This window comes from Lepus europaeus, chromosome 7, assembly GCF_033115175.1.
Source record: "Lepus europaeus isolate LE1 chromosome 7, mLepTim1.pri, whole genome shotgun sequence".
In the NCBI taxonomy this organism is placed as follows: domain Eukaryota; kingdom Metazoa; phylum Chordata; class Mammalia; order Lagomorpha; family Leporidae; genus Lepus; species Lepus europaeus.
In genome coordinates this window covers 89,553,995-89,574,729 of record NC_084833.1, presented here as the reverse complement: position 1 = coordinate 89,574,729, position 20,735 = coordinate 89,553,995, and the positions used below count along the sequence as shown (strand labels likewise).

Here is a 20,735-nt window from a genome sequence, read left to right as displayed (position 1 = left end):
GCTTATCCTGGTCTCCCATGGGGTGCAGGGCCCAAGCACTTGGGCCATCCTCCACTGCACTCCCTGGCCACAGCAGAGAGCTGGCCTGGAAGAGGGGCAACCGGGATAGGATCGGTGCCCCGACCGGGACTAGAACCCGGTGTGCAGGCGCCGCAAGGCAGAGGATTAGCCTAGTGAGCCGCGGCGCCGGCCGAATGATTTCTATTAAAGTCTTATTGAGAACAAAAACAAGTGTCTTGGAAAACACTGCTGATAGAAATTAAAATGCATGAATATCTCTCAACTTCTGTGGGCAGTATTTGTCAGACCACCTTTATCTCTAAGGAAGTCAATGCTCGGTGCATACTGTGTCTGGGCACTCCAGGCACACAAGGAGTTTTCAAAATTAACTAGGTTTGATTCAAAGCAGGATACTAGGAGCATGTCTGAAGCATTTTTATCATTAGGATATATTTCCCAATAAGTCATTTATTTGCTAAAGGTAAAGAAAATGAAATATTTCAGAAAAGAACATTCTAAAGAGTAGCACAGGGATTCAAAACATTGCTGGTCTAAGGAGCTGAGTTCTATCACCCACTATGTCACCAACCGGCTACTCAGTCTGTTTCTGTATGTGGAAAATGAACCTTTGACCTCCTTAAAGTCAGGCCCATCTCTTAAAATATGTAAGCCATCTGATAAATGCATATATATATATATATATATAATACATATATGTATATATATGTGCGTATATATATATAGACTCGTGCAGCTTGCTCTCTCATACACACACATACATACACACACGCACACACTTACTTTTCCATAATATATTTGTCTTTGAATAGCAACTCAGATCTAGAGCTGTACCTATCTTCTGGGGCTAGCCAGCCTCTATAGCAAAAAGTACAGCAAATGCAGATACAACTTCACAATTCACCCCCTCTGGGAACAAGGAGATGGCCAGTATAGTACAACAGAAATGCAAAACACATCCAAAAACAATTAGGAATCATCTTGCTCTGTGATAATGCTGCTCTGGATATACTCATCTAGAGAAATTCTTGTTAGCATTAATTGTTGTAAATAACAACTTTCCACTCATTTTCTAAGTTTAAACCAGCAATGTGTCAGGAAATGAATTAAAGAAACCAAACATTCCATCCAACCCCTTGACATATGTAAAACGTCTGGTCTGCAGTATAATTCCATTCTGGACCTACCATCAGACTAAGAGCCTTTACATAAATACATTCTTGACAATTGTTTACAGATAATTCTTCTAATCTCCAGCTATTCAAAAAAGCAGCACCAGAAGCACTCCTGTCCTTCAGTTCAACAGCCCCAGCATTAATCCCGCCTAATGCCTCTCACAGACGCATGACATTTCTTCCCCAAAACTGTAACTCACCAAGGGCTTCACTTTCCATTGCAAAGTATCAGGTGTCTCAAAGCTCCATAGTACACAGTACAAAGGAAATGTTTGTGGTCCATGGATTCCAGCCACTTGAGTTAAACAGTAGCATCTGGTTGTGAGGCAAGGGACACTTCGACTCAGCGTTTTCCACTCTGCTTTGCTCTGTGGACTAAACTAAAGGGGTCCCTTACGACAGGACAAGATTTTAAGCTTAACTGACATCCCTGCCTTCTAATCCCAGCTGGCTAATCAGCCCAAAACATGCTATGGGAAATCTCCACCCAGAAGACTGTGAAAAGTAAGACAGTGACATTTGTAGAATTGACTTTTTCTGCCAAGTAAGAAAATACTTAAATAAATGGGGAGTAAAGCGATAGATAAAATAAATACCTCCAAGTATGTTTACTCCACAAAAGAAAAGAAAATTGACCTGTCCATAAACTTCAGAAGAGAATGCCTGTTTTTAATTTACTATTTGCTTCAATAAAACAAGGGTAACTTAGCAGTTTATAAACAATTTAGTAGCCACAGTATCAGGCAAATTAAACAAACAGAATCACCACCAATTATGCTCAAAATCTCCTTAGTTTCATTTAACCATTAGTTTAATCTCACAGTGAATAGAAAAAAAAAAGAGAGAGAGAGAGAATTAGGACCTTGGGACCACATTGTGGCACAGCATTAAGCTACTGCTTACAGGGCTGATCTGAGTCCTGGCTGCACCACTTTCAATTCAGCTTCCTATTAATGCACCGAAAAGGCAGCAGAAGATGGCTGTAGTACTTGGGCCCCTGCCACTAATGTGGGAGACCCGGATGAAGTTTTTGGCTCCTGACTTCAGCCTGGCTTAGGCCTGTCACCGGCCATTCAGGGAGTAAACAGAAGATGAAAGATCTCTGTCTCTTGTTCTCTGTTACTCTGCTTTCATAAGTAAATAAAATTTTTTTAAAGAAAAGAATAATCCACTCAAAAATGAAATTGATTCTTTTTAGGTGGCCCATAAAATGTGGAATAACATATTATAAAAATGTTTTCACAAAGCACTTTAATCCAATTTTATAAAAATACCATTGAGAAAGTAAAATACTTCATGTCAAGCATCCCAAATAAGTGGCTTTATTTAAGGTCCATGTACCTTGACTTCACAGCTCTGTGATATGGTATAGGCCACCTAATCCTCTTCTTCATTCATAAGCAGACAATTTCTAATTTGCATCAGCATCTCCACTTGGATGTCTCAGTGGGATCTCAAATTCATTCCAACTCACCATCATCGCCTTACAAATATACATGCTGCTTATCTCAGTGAGTAACCCAAGAACCACTGAACTAATTATGTAACCTGGAACTCCAGAGTGTGTTTCTTGAACCCTCATGTTCCTCACTTTCCTATGTGCAATCAATTTCCTTCTATTCCCATCTTACCTTTGAGGTATCTCCTATACATCTCCTTAAATTCACACACACTGTCACATTCTGAGTCTAAAGCCACAGGCCAATAGTTTTCAAACCAGTTTGCCCACAGGCAATCTTGCCTTCTCCACTCTATGCAGGACCTGGCATCTAGACTGACCTTTAAAAATATGAATATATATATCACTCTCTGGCTTACAATTTTTCTGCTGCTTATCAGTGCCCCTAGGAAAAGGAGTAAAATATTGCGAACTTTTTATAAAGCTGTGCAGGTGGCCCTTGTCTCCATGGTGCCCTGTACTCCTAAAATTTTGGATCTTCTTCCTTTAGAAGACTGGTTCCTTCCCTGTCTTGAAGGCTGTTACTCATACATATTCTTTCCTCTCTTCTGGAACGTTTGGAAGGCTCTTCCTTTCCCGCTATTGAATCCTCATTTCTAGCTCGCTCTTTCTCATTACTCAGGTATCTACTTAACCAATATTACCTAGAGAAACACTGTCTTGATTCTATGGGCAAGGTCAGGTTCCATTAATTATATCCTTACAAAAGGTCTGGTACTTTTGCATCAAAATCCTCAGTGCATTTGTAATTATTTTAGTGTCTCTTTTCCACAAGACATGATAAGGGACCTAAGTGCAGGGACCATGTCCATCTTGTTTACGTTGTATCCCTAATCTCATCAAACACCATACTTGCCACATGTGGTCCAATCATAAGATGGATAAATATTTGCTGAATTAACAAATGATTCTGATTTAGTGCTTGACTTGATAAATGCTCACAATTGGTAGGGAAATGCACATAAACTATAATGTGAGACAGCCTTATCATAGGAAACAAGTGAAAGGACTACTTCATCCTATGAGAAAAAAAAAAAAAAACAGTTCTGGAGGGGGAATAAACCTATGAGAAAGGCTGTATGAAGAAGTCTTCTTTCTGGTGCTGGGCTATGAAACAAGCCATGGAGAGCTGGTAAGACATTCAAAGAAGAGGATAAAAAAGGTTTCATGCAAAAGAAACAACTCCAGCATGGTGTCAGATACATGCAGAGTCTATGTCTGGTGGTGGAAGACACTGAAATACAGCAAGTGGCCAGGAGGTAGAAAGCTCTCATTAGCAGCATTAAACTGTCAAAGAGAACCCTCATTGGAAGGTTTCATCACTGGAAGAGTATATAATCAGGATGGCAAAACATGTTCTATAGGTTGAATGGGGGCCTGGGGATCAACTCATGGGGCATTACAATATTTCTGAAAGAAAGTACTAAGGAAAGAAATAGAAATGATTCTGCAGTAAAATGAACAGCACTGGTCAAATAAGGAAGGGATGTTACTAACTAAATGGAAAACCAAAATGCAGAATGTATGGGGGAAGGATAGGAGATGGTAGGTTCTAGTTTGGAGACTCTACATTGTATGTGTTTATATGATGTTGAACAAGTAGCTAAAATGTGGAACTAAGAAACAGAATACAAATAAATTTCAGATACTTAAGCTCAGGGAAATTTTATCTGGACCATAATCAATTAAACATTAATCCAAGATCTTGTGACAAATATTTCTAAAAGCTTTTCTACAAAAACATATTTTCATTAATAATAAGAAAATACAAAGAATAACTGAAGTTATCTTACAATTATTGTCTGAATTTTCAATAGATTATTTGCCAAATTTTTATTTTATTTAGGTATTAGGAATGAAACTTCTCATAATTTTATTCTGTCTTCAAAATAATTAATTTTCTGGGGCCAGTATTGTGGCGCATAAGGTTAAGCCACCTCTTGCAACACTGGTAACCCATATTGGACAGCGAGTAAGTCCCAGCTGTTATGTTTCTAATCCAGCTTCCTGCTAACATGCTGAGAAGCAACAGATGATAGCCCATATTGCAGACTGGCCTTCTGCAACTCATGGGGAGACCAGGATGCAGATCCTGGATCCTGGCTTTGGCCTCACCCAGACCTGGCTGTTGCAGCCATTCGGGGAGTGAAACAGCAGATGGAGATCTTTCTTTGTGTCTTTCCTCCTCTTTCTGTAGTTCTGCCTTTCCAATAAGTAAATAATTATCTTTTTTTTTTTTTAAAAAGGTCAATTTCCTGTTATTGTTAGAATGAAAGGAACTCAGTTAACACATGCTTTTTCTCTGCCTAGTAGAAAAATGGTATCTTATTTTAAAAATGTATTTATTTGATAGGCAGAGAAGGAAAGAGAGAGAGAGAGAGTGAGCAAACAAGAGAGCAAAGGCTCCCATTCACTGCCTCACTCCCCTACAATCACTGGGGTGGAGTGGGGCCTTGGCCAGGAGGTGGGAACTCAGCCTGGGTGCCCACATGGGTGGCATGAATCCAGTTAACTGTAGGAGTCACCTACTGCCTTTTAGGGTCTGCATTGGCAGGAAACTAGAACTGGAAACTTTGGCCAGGACTTGAATCCAGATACTCTGATGTGGGATGCAGGTATTTTAACTTCTAGGCAAAAATGTTAACCCCAAAATAATCTTTTATGTAAAAACCAATTTTAATCTTTGTAATATGTTCTATACAAAAAGTTTAAAATGATGTACAGAATTCTTTGGAAGGTCATCCTAACATTTCAAAAATGTTAACATCTGAAATTATGTCACCTTTAATTATCAGAAGTATATCTGAAGAATAATAAAATATGACACTTACTTTTGCTGCACCTATCTGTTCTTTTCGAAATTTCTCAAGTGGTGCAATTAAAACATCATTAGCGTTTTGAATCTGAAATTAAAAATGCACATATATTAAATTCTGCATAATTTCATGCCAACAATTTAAAAATAGCTCCTTTATTCAATTTATCAAATACAGAAAGCTTTTGTCTCGTTTCCTCCTATAAAAATACCTTACATGTTGCATAATACTTTTCTACTTTATAATTAAGTTTTTTTCCACATATTAGTTCCCTTGGTTGTAACAACAATGTGAATAATTTGAAAGTAAGAATTAATTTTGTTGGAATCTTAGTTTGAATAATTAAATTTCTTCTAAGACTTAACTAAGTAACAGTACATTGGGCATTGAATTTATGAAAATCTTTAATTATACTGGTTCACTGTAGCCACTTCAAGCATTATTTTAAAACTGAACCACAGAAAAGCTCTCCCATTTTGCCACTAGAATGTTATCACTGTATAGCTGCAAAATAAACCAAGTCTCATTTTTTTTCTCTCTATTTAATTAGATTCCTCACACTTGGGATCTGCATGAAATGTTCTCATAATATTTCCAATCCTACTAAAATAGTATCTAATTGGATTTCAATGAAAAATATTTCTCTCAAACTTTAAATCAGGATTTAAACTTTAAAATGGATAAATCTTTTAATATTGGCCTGTAACAGTATTATAAAAGGGTGCAAGGTACAAGGGCCAGGAACTAGATTCTGGGAGACAGAAATTTCTAAGGATAACATTATGCTGGAAGGGAATCTTGATTTTTTTTTTGAAATAAAAATTCTTTAGAATGCATTAAATTAAAAAGGAGATCATTAACAAAATTTAACTTATCTTTAAGGCCGAAATGTTATCAAAATTTAAAACTTTCATTACATTGCTTAGCTTCAAGATAAGTTTTAGTTCTTCAGTTCCATAAACTAAAAATACAGAGATAGTATACACAACAACAAAAACATGTTGACTGCAACTCCCTATAGTCTTATCATTGCCCCGCTTTTCAAGAAAATGAGATAATAGCTCCTGTAAAGAGGACCTGAAATCCTTTGCTAATGTAAGCATACAAAGTAGATCAATACTCAAAATCTTTTCAAAGACATTGAGGGCCAACTGCAGGTATCTCTGACATCCATCACCAATTTCTGATTTGTGAGTTTAGGCAGACATGCTGCCAGATATATAATGCAGGTGTTCTACTGGAAATAATGATAAAGTAGGTCACCTTTAATTCTCTCTGCAAACCTCTTTGCACCAGTACACACACACACACACAGACACACTAGTTAATTCTACCTTTAAAGCTAAGTTTGCAAAAGGGAAAAAAAGTATCATGAACATGCCATTTGGTGGAACAGTAATAATAAAGACTACCATTTACTAAATGATTGATTACTTTATGTTGGAAACTTCAATAAGTACTTCACTAGCACAGCAGATGTATTCCAAGCAAGTGAACTTAAACTTGAAAACATTTCTCAAGTGGGGAGACACAAGAAATAATGAGATTGAAGACAAGAGGCAGTATTATGCTTAATATACTGAAAATGCACCAGTATCCCATATGGACCCCGGTTCTAGTCCTGGCTGCTCCTCTTCCAGTCCAGCTCTCTGCTGTGGCCCGGGAAAGCAGCAGTATAAGATGGCCGAATGGGAGACCAGGAGGAAGCACCTGGCTCCTGGCTTTGGATCGGCATAGCACCACCAGTGGCGGCCATTTGGGTAGTGTACCAACAGAAGGAAGACCTTTCTCTCTCTCACTGTCTATAACTCTACCTGTCAAATAAATAAATAAATAAGAAAGAAAGAAAGAAAGAAAGAAACAAACCAGGTTCTTTTTTTTGAGGGTTGTTTTTTTAACTGCTCTGAGTAGCAACCGCATTATCTACTTAAGAAGTTGATTTTAAGGACTCAAGAGGTAATGAATTTTTTTAAAGGCTTATTTATTTATTTGAAAGTTGGAGTTACACAGAGAGAGAATGAGAGGCAGAGGCAGAGAGAGAGAAAGAGAGAGAGAGAGAGAGAGTCTTCCATCCACCGGTCAATTCCCCAAATGGCCAAACTTTCCCCAAGTTTGTCAACAGAGTTGTACCCCAATTCACATTTTAATAAGAGTTTTCTATTTGCATGTCATTTTCTTTTAGGAACAACCATAATTCTTTAAATCTTACCAAAATTTAGCTCCTTCTTTGGATTATTTCAGAATTGAAGAATCTCAGGTGACTGACCAATGTGCAAGGATCAAAGTCAAGCAATTCCCAGGATTCTGACCCTCAAAATGAGGGTCAGAACCAGCCAAATCAGGTCACAAATCCACTTAGTGCCCTTTGGGTACTGGCATTTCCACCTTGATTTGCTGATTTAAGTCCACATATTGGGAACAACAGCTATTGACTTCACACAAAAGGCATATCGTGATTCATATGTACAACCACACATATGTTGTAACGGTTTAAGGGAAAAATTGGATTCATGGCTATTTGCTATTGTTATGCCTCTGGCAAGGTGCCATTTGGTTAAATTAATTTAGATTTTTATCTCCTAGTATTGAATAACTACATTTTAAATCATTCAGGGGGAAATTCTAAGGACGGCCTTGGACAATTATGAACAGAATACACATTCAGTCAATTTCTTAAAGAAGCTTATATGTAGCATAACCTTATCAAATGCCAAATCTATGCTAAGAACTTTAAAAAATATTTTTATTTCTCAGTTAATTTTCATAAAAACCTTAAGAGGTATAAGGATGAAGACACCGAGTGCTATCAATTTTGATGCCGAGGTTCAAATGAAGCCGGGTCTGTCTAACTTCAGCACTCACGTTCTTAATGCACTCCAGATGATTCTTACATGTTAGACTTCATTACTCATATAAAATCAGCTTTAGTCTCTACATTGTGAAAAGCTTAGTGTACTCTTTGGCACATGAGAAACACTCAACAAATCATTTCTTTTGTTATCTCCCTCACTCTATTGGATGTTTTTCTCCTCTTGCCTCATTTTTTTCTGAGTACCTTTGCCACTTTTTTTTTTTTTTATATTCCTCTAGTTTCATATTAACAGAGTGAGAGTAAAAGAGAAGAACATGGAGCAAATCCAAAACCAAAAGAAAAATGAACCAGGAAATATGGAAGCAATAGAGATATGAAATAATACTTGCCTCATAAGGTGGTTGTTAATTATCCCATTTTGTTATATCCTCAGGCTTTTGCCTTATTCCCAGGTCATATTTATATAGCTGCCAGAGAAGGGTTTTAGCAGAGATTTGAACTATTGGATATGGGTGTGGGTGCCAAGTACATATTATAAGGATTGGCCTATCAACTTTCCTAATCTTATCATTCCCAAGTTAAACACACATGCACACACACACGTGCACACAAACTTCATATTGATTAGTTTGGTCATTGTGAAGTGGGATTTTCTACCACAGTATTTGAGACTTCCCATGACATTAGATGTAATAGATCCAAAGTGAAATTGTTTTTACTCCTTCTCTACCAAACCTACTCCCTACCTCATTTGCTCCATTTCTGAACATGGTTACAGAGTTCCAGTGTCTGAGGCTGGAACCATAGTGTTGCTGTTGTTTCCTATTTATCCTGCTAGCCAATAACTCTTTTAATGTCTCTTGGAAATATCTTGCTAATTCTCTACTACTCCTCTGTCAACACTGTAGGAACCCAGTCTCATCTCTGTGACTTTAGACTGGAGTTCCTCTTCCAGCTGCTTAGTTAGCCTAGCTTGTCACCACCTTTTTCTTCCCAAAACTGGCTTACATATGAATGGCCTGCATCTTATGTATGACTTACTTCTTAGGAAAAGTTATTTAATAGTATTCCTCTCTTTAGAACGCAGCAATGATTCCATATTCAGACCTCTTTGCCTAGATTTTTAGTATAATCCAGACTATCCTTACTTACTTCAATTGAGTTCCCTTAACTGAAATACAACAATGCACACTCTCTTTTTCTAAAAAAAGTCTTAGAGAAATACAATTTTGGTTCATAGGGAACTTCTTCTCCTGAGATTTGTTATACAGGAAGGAACATCAAGTCACTAAGTTCAGGAGACTCAAGATCCCAAGATATTTGTGGAATATGTGACTTTGCAGGAATATGTGACTTTGCATAACCTTATTAAGATGTTTTAGGAAAAAGACAAAAGTAATTTTAGTACTCTTTATAGATACTGATTTTTTAAATGCCTTAGTTTTATAATTTAGATACAATTAACTTGTAATTCCTATACATAATTGAAATTTTGGGCTTAAGCAGCTTATTTTTGTATTGTTCCATATTTAAAGTAAAAAATGAGCATTTTTTCTTATTTTCAGCAGAAGAGAAGCAAGTGTGATACTGGGTATGCCTTACAACACTGTTTACCAGTATGACACACTTTAACTGTGGGCAAGTTACATCAAGCCAGACAATTAAGTTTCCTGTAGCTTTTCTTTGTTATTTCAAGTGGTTCTAATAGACAGCCACAAGGGAGTGCTCATAAATCACTCAAAAATAATGGCAAGAAATGTTGTCATGTGGGTAAAAGAAAGATTCTCTAAATATGTTTGGAGTTTTTTTCCCTTCCACGTACATTCAAGTTATAATTTTCCATAGAGTATGGATTTTTCAAGTGCTAGCCCATAGGAATTTTTAACACTTACTTTTCACTGCTGAGAATCTTCCCACAAATGGAATGTAAGAAGTATGAAAGGTGATTCTGTTTACACTTTTACACTTTGACTCCTTTTTCCCAGTTTTGCCTAGAATCTGCTGGTGATAGTCACAAGTCATGATGAATTAATGAACATATGTCCAATTATCCAGCAATCTACTAGGTAACACTAGGATGTAAGATTATCATTCTGTTCCTCAAACCATCAAAGAGCCAAAACATCCAATGTTTTAAAGTAAAGATTTAATGATATTGAGATAATTAACAAGACTACAGTGCACTATGCTACTTACAACAAGAAAACATGGATGTTATTGCTCATTGCAAAAATAATTTACTCTTGCAGTGCTGATACAGCCAATACACCCAAAGTGGAAAGATCACAAAGGCACATTCTATGAGTGGGTTGAACATAATCAATACATCTACAGACAATCTCTGATGGAAGGTTGAGTTATTCTCCTATTGGTATTTGCAACTGGAAAAATGCATCAGAATTCTAATTTGGGATGACAAGCAAGTATCTCTCATCTGCCTTGTCCCATACCTTGTCCAATTCCTTCCTCCTCAATAACTTCAGAGGAAGCAGCACTGGGAAGGGGTACTGGAATCATCTTGGACTCACTCCCAAGGACTCCCAAGGTCAATTTAACTCTCCACAGCTACATAATCTTTTAACAGTAGGCAAATCCACAGCACCTTTCAATTGGAACTCAAAGGCCAAAATTCACAGGAGGTGTTAAGGATAGGTATATAATAAAATCAGAATTCAAAAGACTAATTTCATGTTACTTTATTTCCTTTAATATGAGCATATTATTCTCAAGAAAAAAAAACACATCTTTTGTCTAAAAATGTACTCTGTAAGGCAATCCAAATACTACATGCATTCATTTAATTACTCTTGAATATATACTTGGTACTTTAATGTTCGAACGGTTTGATTCTACTAATCAAGGCAGTGTTCCACTATGAACCCCACTCATTTATATTGCATCTGCTTTCCTCTCTCTATTTTTTTTTACCAGTAACAATACTTTTCTTATAGGAATAACTTAGGGAAAGAAGTTGAAGCTTTGGGAGAATCAAATTACATGACCCCTTTTCCTTTTACAGAAGATAAGTAGAAGTAGTATCCTTTCCAGCGAAATGTATACATTTGCATTTAATTAATTCAACTATGCAATCTTGGTCAACTTACTCAAATTAAGTCTCAGTTTACTTTTTTGTATAATAAAGATGATAATATGCTTTATTCTTCTAGCCTGCTTATAGAGATTAATCTTTAATTTTGTATCTAATTACCATGACTATATTAATAAATATAAATCATTAATTTCTTCCTTTTATAATCATTAGGTCAATTGTGGTGCATCTGGATACAAATTTTTTTAAATGACTTATTAAGTTGCCAGAGGGGTGTTAGGATGAGAGAGTGAAATCTTACCAGTGCACACCGGATATCAAGGCTTCTAAACTGGAAGCGATTACTAGGGTCAAAAGAGCAAGCAATCCTTTCTGCTTCTAGAGTTTATGATCAGCCCTACAGAGAAGTCAAACTATAATTTTTTTATTTTTTAATAAAACCATCATAAGGTGAAGCAACAGAAAACCATTCAACCATGAATCATTTGCCATTTTCACAGAATCTAGCAGAGAAATTGTGGGAGGGAAATAGATGAAAAAATTTTATATAATCCACTGTGATCTAATAATGTCATAACTCTACGTTAAACCAGATGAAATTCTCTCAGTACTGGGTTATTTGAACCAGAAAAGCAAGTTATTTATTTTAGTGTTTCTGCTCTTAAAGTTCATTCTTCTAACCAGCAATCTCTAATGGGAAGTTAAACTTGAATGTTTTAAAAACATTTAAGCATTGTGGTAACATTTTTACATGCCAAATATAACCATAGCATATTGCCTCCCCACAAATTTGTATCTACTTACTGCAATCCTGATTAATACTTGTCCATTATAACTTAAAATATAAAGCCTTAAAATGAGGAAAAATAGAAGTCAAACTGCTTCTCAGGTATAAATAACAAGAGATGAAAGGACAAATTAGAGTTGACAACTTAAAAGCTACTTAAAATAGTTACCCTAAATATCCTGCACATACATTCATTTTAACAAATACTTTTCTTTCAATTTCACCAAAAAGTATGCACTTAGGAAAGCACTTTTATGGACTATTTTAAAGACCATATTAGCTCAAAGGTCACACATGGAAGATGTTTAAATTATGTCATCCAGAGCTAGAGTGCTCAAAGGTAAGACTTAAGAAATGTTGAAGGGCTGGTGCTGTGGTGTAGAAAGTTAAGCCTTGACCTGCAGTGCTGGCATCTTATATGGATTTGAACCTCAACTGTTCCACTTCCAATCCAGCTACTTGTTAATGTACCTGGGAAAGCAGTTGAGGATTGCCCAAGTGTTTGGGCCCCTGCACTAATGTGGCAGACAGGGAAGATCTGGAAGAAGCTCTTGGCTCCTGGCTTAGGCCAGCTCATGCCATTGAGGATTGTGGCCATTTGGGGCGTGAAAATGCAGGTGGAAGATTTTGCTCCCCTCCCCTCCACCTCTCTCCTTCTCTCTCTGTATCTCTGCCTTTCAAGTAAATAAGCAAATCTTTAAAAAAAAATCTTGCAACCTCAGTTGTTTCTCTTCAACAGGATAAATAATCAATCCTGCATTTGACTCACTAAAAGTGTTCTCTAAGGTGACTGGTAAGGGGGATCCAGTCTCTCTTCTACTTTGGAAATCTGGAGATCTACTTAATTGTGTACTCTTGGTGGTCTCACCTTTAGATTCCAGTGATGTTGCTTATGTCAGTAATATTCTAGAATATGGAGGCAGATATTGTGGTACAACAAGTTAAACCACATCCTGCAATGCTGGCATTCCAGTCCAAGTCCCAAATATTCTGATTCCAAGCCAGCTCCTACTAATGCACCTAGAAAGCGAGCAGAAGATGGCCCTAGTGTTTCGGGCCCTGCAGCAGCCATTGCGGCCATCTACAGAGTGACCTAATAGATGGAAGCTTCTCTTCCCACCCCCCACCCCCTTTCTTGCCATCTCGGTCTCTCTCGTTCTCTGTAACTCTATTTTCAAATAAATAAATCTTTAAAAAAAAAATACTACAGGAGATAGCCAAAGCATTTCCTATAATAGAGATACCCCTGTATATCAATAATCACGGGCTTGGGAAAATACACCTTCTCTGCACTACCTCACCTCAAAATTAAAAGACAAGGTACACAGCCACAGCTAGGCTAACTGCGGTCTCAAGAATATTTATTTATATTTTATCTCCTAACTTGGGAAGGTGTGGTGGTGGCTTTGTATGTGGGAATAAAAGGAGTTTCAACAAATCAATAATTTCTTCAATTCAATGTTTATTCTGCCCATCCTCAAACCCACATCTTAGTGCTAATTTTTCCTGCTGATATCCCTACCCTTCTTGGTAAACACCTTAAGAGTATCTTTGGAGAGTGAAATTAAAGTCACCCATCTGTTCTAAATACTTTGTTTATAAATTTAAGTAAACTTCTGAGTGGCTCTGCAATGTTATAAAAAAATTCATTCAATTCCAAGTTATTTTATGGCAATTACATTTTAATAGCAAAGTGTTAGTGTATTTCTATAATAATTGTTCAGTATTGAGGGAACAGTGGATTGCCAAAACCTTAAGAAATATAGAGGTACCCCAACGCACATGTAATTTCTTCAATTTCATACTGCAGTTTTGTATTTTTTTAAATATTCATTTATTTATTTGAAGGGTAGAGTTACAGAGAGGCAGAGGCAGAGAGAGAGAAAGGTCTTCTATCCATTGGTTCACTTCCCAAATGATTGCAATGGCCAGGGCTTGGCCACTCCAAAGCCAGGAACCAGGAGCTTCTTCTGGGTTCCCTACATGGGTGCAGGGACCCAAGGACTTGGGCCATATTCTGCTGCTTTCCCAGGCACACTAGCGTGGAGGTGGATCAAAAGTGGAGCAATCAGGACACAAATCGGCACTCATATGGGTGTCACACTGCAGGCAGCAGTTTTATCCACTATGCCACAGCGCTGGCCCCTGCAGTTTTGTATTAAAGGGGAGAAGACGGGAGTGAAGAAGAGGTGAGAGAGAGAGAGTATGAAAAGGAAGAACAAATTGAAGAGGACAGAGATGCACATTCCAAGTACAGACTGACCTAGCTAATTCACATGGAGGTCATTTGGAGAGCAATACAGGGCTAGAGGTGTGCTGAAGGAAGTGTTTTAATGGCACATGTCTAAATCAGCTGAGGTGGAGAGATTTACACCATGCAATCAGAGAGTACACCCAAATCTCTGAATGCAAATGTTTAACATTGACTAGCACACTACTTCCTGAAGCTAAACCTGTATTTATCTGGAAAACACCAATATTAAACCACAAACAACAGCACAGAGTGCATATAAGACAAAATCCCTTTTATCTAATTATTGATCTATTTTAAACTTGTACCTATTGGTATATACTATTTTAATTTTAGTATGTCCTTTTTAGTACCCAAAAGATTGAATTCATTTGCACCTCTTTACATTTACTCACTTTTATACAAAGCAAGTGGGGCTTCTCAGCTTCCAAAGCAACACTGTTAAGATACCTTTACTGTAGCACTGATAACAAATGAAGTTGAGTTTTGGCAGCCTTCTGTGTTGCTGGGTCAAGAAGAATTCTGAGGTTGAACCGAAGAAATGATCACAAAACACTGGCTATAAATATTACCAGCTAGTAAGAGCTATAAAATATAAGTATTAAGAGGGGTATATTAAGTTGTAAATTAAGTAAATGTATATTATAAATACATAAACATGTATCTTCCAAGTCTGCTGCTTTGCAAGGTTAATGTTTTACTAATTTTTTAATAGTCACTGTTTAGAGAAGTGCCTGGCCACAGTGGAAACTCAACATACAATTGGTAGATTGAAGAAAAAGTTAACTTTGGTAGCCTTAATTTGTATCTGCAATAAATTACTCATGCAGATACTGTCTCATACTATGGAGGATGGCTCCTTGTCTACAGGAAACTAAAATATCTGAAAATAAGAAAAATTCCTCCATGATAGATTTTCTGATATGTGCTATATAACATAGGTAGCAATCTGAAGCTAAACTCATTGATTTTACTGTTAGAGGAGAAAATGATTATAGAAAAAGTCAATAGATAAACTATATTCACTTATTTATAATCATTTGCGATTCTTTAGTCATAAAGTGATTTTCCATAAGAATATACACCATTGTATTTCAAGTCCAACTTCACAGGAGGCAGACCATTATCGCAAAAATGGCCACCACTGACTAAAAAGGAAAGACTGGTAACCCCTTGTACATAAGGCACAGCTATTGCCTTCCAGATCCTTCCTGCTCCTGTTTCCCTTGAGGTTGATTTCATGGATATGCTTAACTGAAAACTGGAAAAACAAAAACATACAGCTTTGCTGGAGTTTTAAGTAGAAAGCAGAAAAGGAGTGCGGTGGGGAAATTAAAAGTGTGAAATTAAATATGTTGTTCCCATCAGGATACTGGGATACATATTCTGGAGTATAGGGCTAACAAAAGTTGTTGAGCTCCTATTACAACCCTGGGCATCAGTCCTTACAACAACCCTATGATGAAGGCATTATTATTATTCCCATTTCATAGATAAGGAAACACATAGCCAAAAAGACTAAATAATTTGCCCAAGGCTAGTGGTTGGCAGATCTAGAACTTAAACCCTGACCCATGTGGCTTCTGGAAATAAACTCCACTTTACTATAGGGAAAATGAAGAAGAGATGTCTCTAAGTATTCACTTAAAGTGAGAGTATTTCCCCTACATAATTCTAACCAACTGAATTCTGAGAAATTAGAAAAAAAAAGGGGCAGAGGTGGTATTCTTTCAGAAACATACTGCCTTTTCCCAGTTTACTTTCCCTAGACTGACACTTGGGATGTTTATGTCACATACTTTCTTGATATAAATAAACACAGGAAACATCATAATTGGAACTTGCACAGTTAAGAAAAAACAGCACCAAAGGCTAATACATACACACACACACACACACTCACACACACCATATCTTCACCATTACTACCCCCATAGTGTCTGGATATGAACATTTTAAGGATCTCTGGGGGTTGGGAGGAAGAGAAAATAATCTTCTTAAATAAATAATTCGCTAATTGAATAAGCCAGTAAATTGAATCACAGTGTTGTTAAAAATAAAACCAGGAAAAATTAATTAAAAGAGAAAACTTCAGAGCTTTAATAGAGAATCGCAGGAGTCCATGAATAACCAAAAGTTATCTAAGTCCTACAATTTAGCAAACAAGAGAGGTGATTTACTTTGCATAGATTTTCTGTTAAACTTTCCCAGGCATTTGAGCGCAGGCTCTTAGCCATAGCTAAGAATTACTTCCCAAATAAGTTCCATATGTTATAACTCTTGTCCCTGGTCTTTTGAAAACCCAGATCTTTTCATAAACCATCAGCCAGGTTTCCACACTGTACAGCTGTCAAAATCCTTTCTTACCCAGAGAAGCAAGGAAACTCTTTCAGCCCTTCTGATGAGGTCTTATGTCATGGGAAGTACAGCGATGTGTCAATACTAGGGAAATTCTTTTTACAACATATGACAAACAACATAGAAAGCAACACACTTTTCGTTATCTGTGAAAAGTTATATCCCAATAGAAAACACAATTGCTTAATAAATCATTAACCTGTGACCTCTTTTGATCGTACTCCCAGGCCATGGCTGGCATTACTTTCAGGTCCTAGAACTGACTGAAAGGCTGTTTAAGAAAAATGAGGTTTCAAAGCTATTTTCTTTCAAGACATCCTGAGACACACAGATGCTCCTTAATCCATAAAGATGCCTACAACCTGACATAATACAAAGGAGTGGTGTTATGCCATGGCACACTCAAACTGCCCTATGTAATGGTAAGAAGGTTATCGAGAAACAAAATCATTGATTTATTTTTTTTGCTTTATTACTCCTGAAAAATTAAAACACTTAATACACTGATCCTCAGATGTGCAGTTTACATAAGCAGAAAAACTGTCACTAGTTGTAAAGTCCTACTTCTTATCTCAATGTTCCCCAGGCCCTCAAACACAGACTCCTGACAGCCAAACAATCCCTGGCCCTCCTACAGTAAACAATCACATCCTGTTTGTAGCTTTCTGTTTTGAGTGATGTCCTCAGACATTCAAGCATGCGCATAGTCAAGGGATATTAAATTAATCAAAAAGTTTTTTAGTCTGAAATCTTGAAGAGAAAAACGAAATCTTTCAGATGATTCAAGAATATAATAAAGCTGAACTTCATGAGACAGTCATCAAAAAGAAAACAGCTTTGCACACTGACAAAGACACAAGGCTAATGAAATCAGTGTTCCTGATCCCAGTGCTTCCACCCAAACCCTGCTTTGCATGTCATCATGAGAGCATCCTGGTATACCTGAGTGATATATTGACCTAGATGAGCTTCCAAGAACTCACTTTCAAAGGAAAAAAGGAAAAAAAATACACTGAACTAACTTATCTTACATTTCATGATAAGAGAAAATGTTACACTCTATCCATGGGTCAACTAATGCATTTTCATATTTCAAATATCAGGTGAAGGGAAGGCTTACAAATCTTGTCTCCAATTCAGACATTTCTGCTAAGCTCCTTATCTGTAAACTAAGTGTTAGTCCCATTCCCACTGGCCTCTCAAAAATATACCCTCAGAACACATTCCAGCCTTCTCCTCTCTCCTGACTTGTCTCCTGTCAAAGAATGGCACCAATTTCAGCCAACTGCCCAACCAACCTAGCTATGGCCTCTCCTTCACCTTCCATAGCCAGCCTGGGATATCCCCACTGCCGCAGCATACATCCAGGATCATGGAAAAATGTCCCTTCAAGTTCTGTCAGCACCCAGATTTGCAATCCACCCATATTTAACACTCTACCAAGCCACCAGAATAGTTTCTAGAAAAGAATGTTACCTCTCAGCTTGTATCATCTCTCTTTAACTGTCAATATAAAAGACATCTTTTAGCCAGTATCCAAGAAAATTCAACAAAGGAGCTCCTAATAACCTTTCTGCAGCCACTTACACCCAGGACGTTGACACACACACTTTTTCATCATTCTCCTCTGCTTCACTTGTCCCATTCCCCAAATGAATGCTTTCCACTCATTATTTAAATATCTGCCCAAGTGTCACCTCCTCAGTAAGCCCTCCCTTAATATTCTCAAGTTAAGTTTTACAGGTATTGTTCGACTCCTACCCAATACTGATCACATCTCTAAGATCACAGAACTCTGCAGATCACATTTTGCCAGTCTATCTTCCCAACCAATTTCTGAGTATTTCTGAGGAAACAGCTCTGCTTCCAGTTCTCATCTTTGTAGGCCACAGAGTCTGAAATAGTGATCTGCGGCAAATGGTCATCAGCCAAAAAATATTTCTTGACACAGCCTATTGTCTCGAGATTGGTGATAAGGATGAAGTGAGGGAAGGAACTGGAAGACGAGAAGGTAGAGAATATAAACTGAAAATCGAATATAAGTGAAAAGAAGGACAATGCTGGACTTTGTAAACTAAGTGTCATTTTCCTATTCACATTCATTTTAGTCTCAGAAAATAGCTGATTCATTCATATACTACTTGACAGTGAGATGTTTGGATGAACCATTAAAGAAAAAAAAAAAAGGTTAAAAAAAACTCCTGTCTCTTTTGGGAAAGAGATGATTTTAACAAATAATGAATGTGGACCACCGTCTAGCTGGGCATATCAAGTTATAGTTTTTTATGAATTTACAAACAAAAGGTTAATTACCTCATTAAATTCCACTTCTACTTTTCAAAAGGTGAATGGATGAGATTAACTTTTGGAACTTACTGTGCTTTTTTATCAACCCTAGTTACCATTTTGGAAATGAATCTTGAATAAGCGCTGGGGATAGGATAGGGAGAATGAGCATGCTAAATACTATTTGGCAAAATAACCTATCCCTAGACATTTATTAGGGATGAATAAGCAATAGCCTGCTGTCTTATCACTGGAAGATGCCTTGCTACCCTGTGCCAAAAATTCAATTAGGCTTATAAACAACCCTGAAGAATGAATAATCAAAAACACAGCCCCTTTGAGCTTAGTAGCAAGGAAACATGCTATCTGCATTACTAAGGTACCGCATTACATTACTCTGTTACAACTAAAGCACTGTGGCATAAAAGCAAAAACAGGGCAAGCCTAGGTCAAATTGCAATGTAGATAAAATTTGTTTTGAGAAACTTCTACCTCTTCACATGAAGTAGGCTTTGTTTGACCTTTACTCTAGTAAGTTTATTCAGATTATGTGGCACCATCACCACCCCCTTTTTCCTCATTATAACCCCTCACCAGGGACTATGCTCCCACAGTACCTAAATCCTAAATATTTCCAAGCATAATCATATTTGCTGGCCCACCAACAAAATATTATCTTTATGGCATCTTTCTTGAAGGCCTTGTTCAATGTTTCCTAACAATTCATAAATCTAGCTGCCTGTGCTTATTTACTGACAGGTGCTAATATGCATCTTATGCTCTGGATGCTAATTGTCCTTGGGGCACATAAGCCATATTACCATGACAATCCAATGACAGGACTTTCAATGTCTTGGCTGGCCCCATAAGAAAGAGAACTGGGTTCATGTAAATATAGTTGAATGCTCTATCTGTGTGTTAAAAGTTGAATAGGTTCTTAACTGAACCAACAGCACTTTTATTGTAGGTTCAGCATATATCAAGATAACATGGGAATAATGTACCCCTTATCAGTTTATACCTATAGATGAAGGTGAATGAAAGATCAATCAGTATAGGCTCAGTGAAAGTTGCTATCTAACCAGAAACAACACACTTTATTAACTTTCAGGTAAAATTGGTTTAGTTTATAATTATTCTACCACTAATTCATGACAATACACATTTTCAAGCACATATTTGTTATGTAATACAAAGTCTCTGCTTTCATGGAGGTTATCTATTATAGTTCCAAAAGGAAGTTAAATTCACAGAAAAGAATCACAGTATCATATAATGAGAGGAGCTGCAAAGAAAACAAAACAAGTCGATATGGAAGCAAACATGAATTCTAAGAAATCTTTAGCTCTCAACTCCTACTCAAGGATCTGAAAGAAAAGATTCAGGCAAAGAAAACAAGGGCAAATGTTCTAAAACATGCTTACAAGCTTGACAAGCTCCAAGAAGGCTACCATGATGAAAGCACAGTGAAGGCAATGGGGAATGGTCAGAGATGAAGGTCAGGGCCAGAGCATGTAAACCATGGTATGAAGTTTAGATTTTATTCTACGCCAGCTACCAATGTCAAAGGAATGTAAACGATATTCTAAATAGACTCCACACTTTGTACTATATACCATTATTATGCATGAAGGTGTTATATCTTTTGAAGTTTTTTTTTTATTTTTGAAGTTTTTTTTTTTTTTCTTTAATTTACTTGAGAGGTAGAGTTAGAGACAGAGGGA

General features: G+C 37.0%; 1 protein-coding gene across 3 annotated transcripts in view; it reads right to left on the bottom strand.

Moving 5' to 3' along the window:
• ARHGAP42 (Rho GTPase activating protein 42) overlaps positions 1 to 20,735 on the bottom strand; it is a 303,520-nt gene that overhangs the window by 124,885 nt on the left and 157,900 nt on the right. For all 3 annotated transcript variants that reach the window (XM_062196912.1, XM_062196913.1, XM_062196914.1), the window contains exon 4: positions 5,484 to 5,555. In XM_062196912.1, the coding sequence (XP_062052896.1) occupies positions 5,484 to 5,555 (72 nt within the window). The remainder of the gene's footprint in view (positions 1 to 5,483; positions 5,556 to 20,735) is intronic.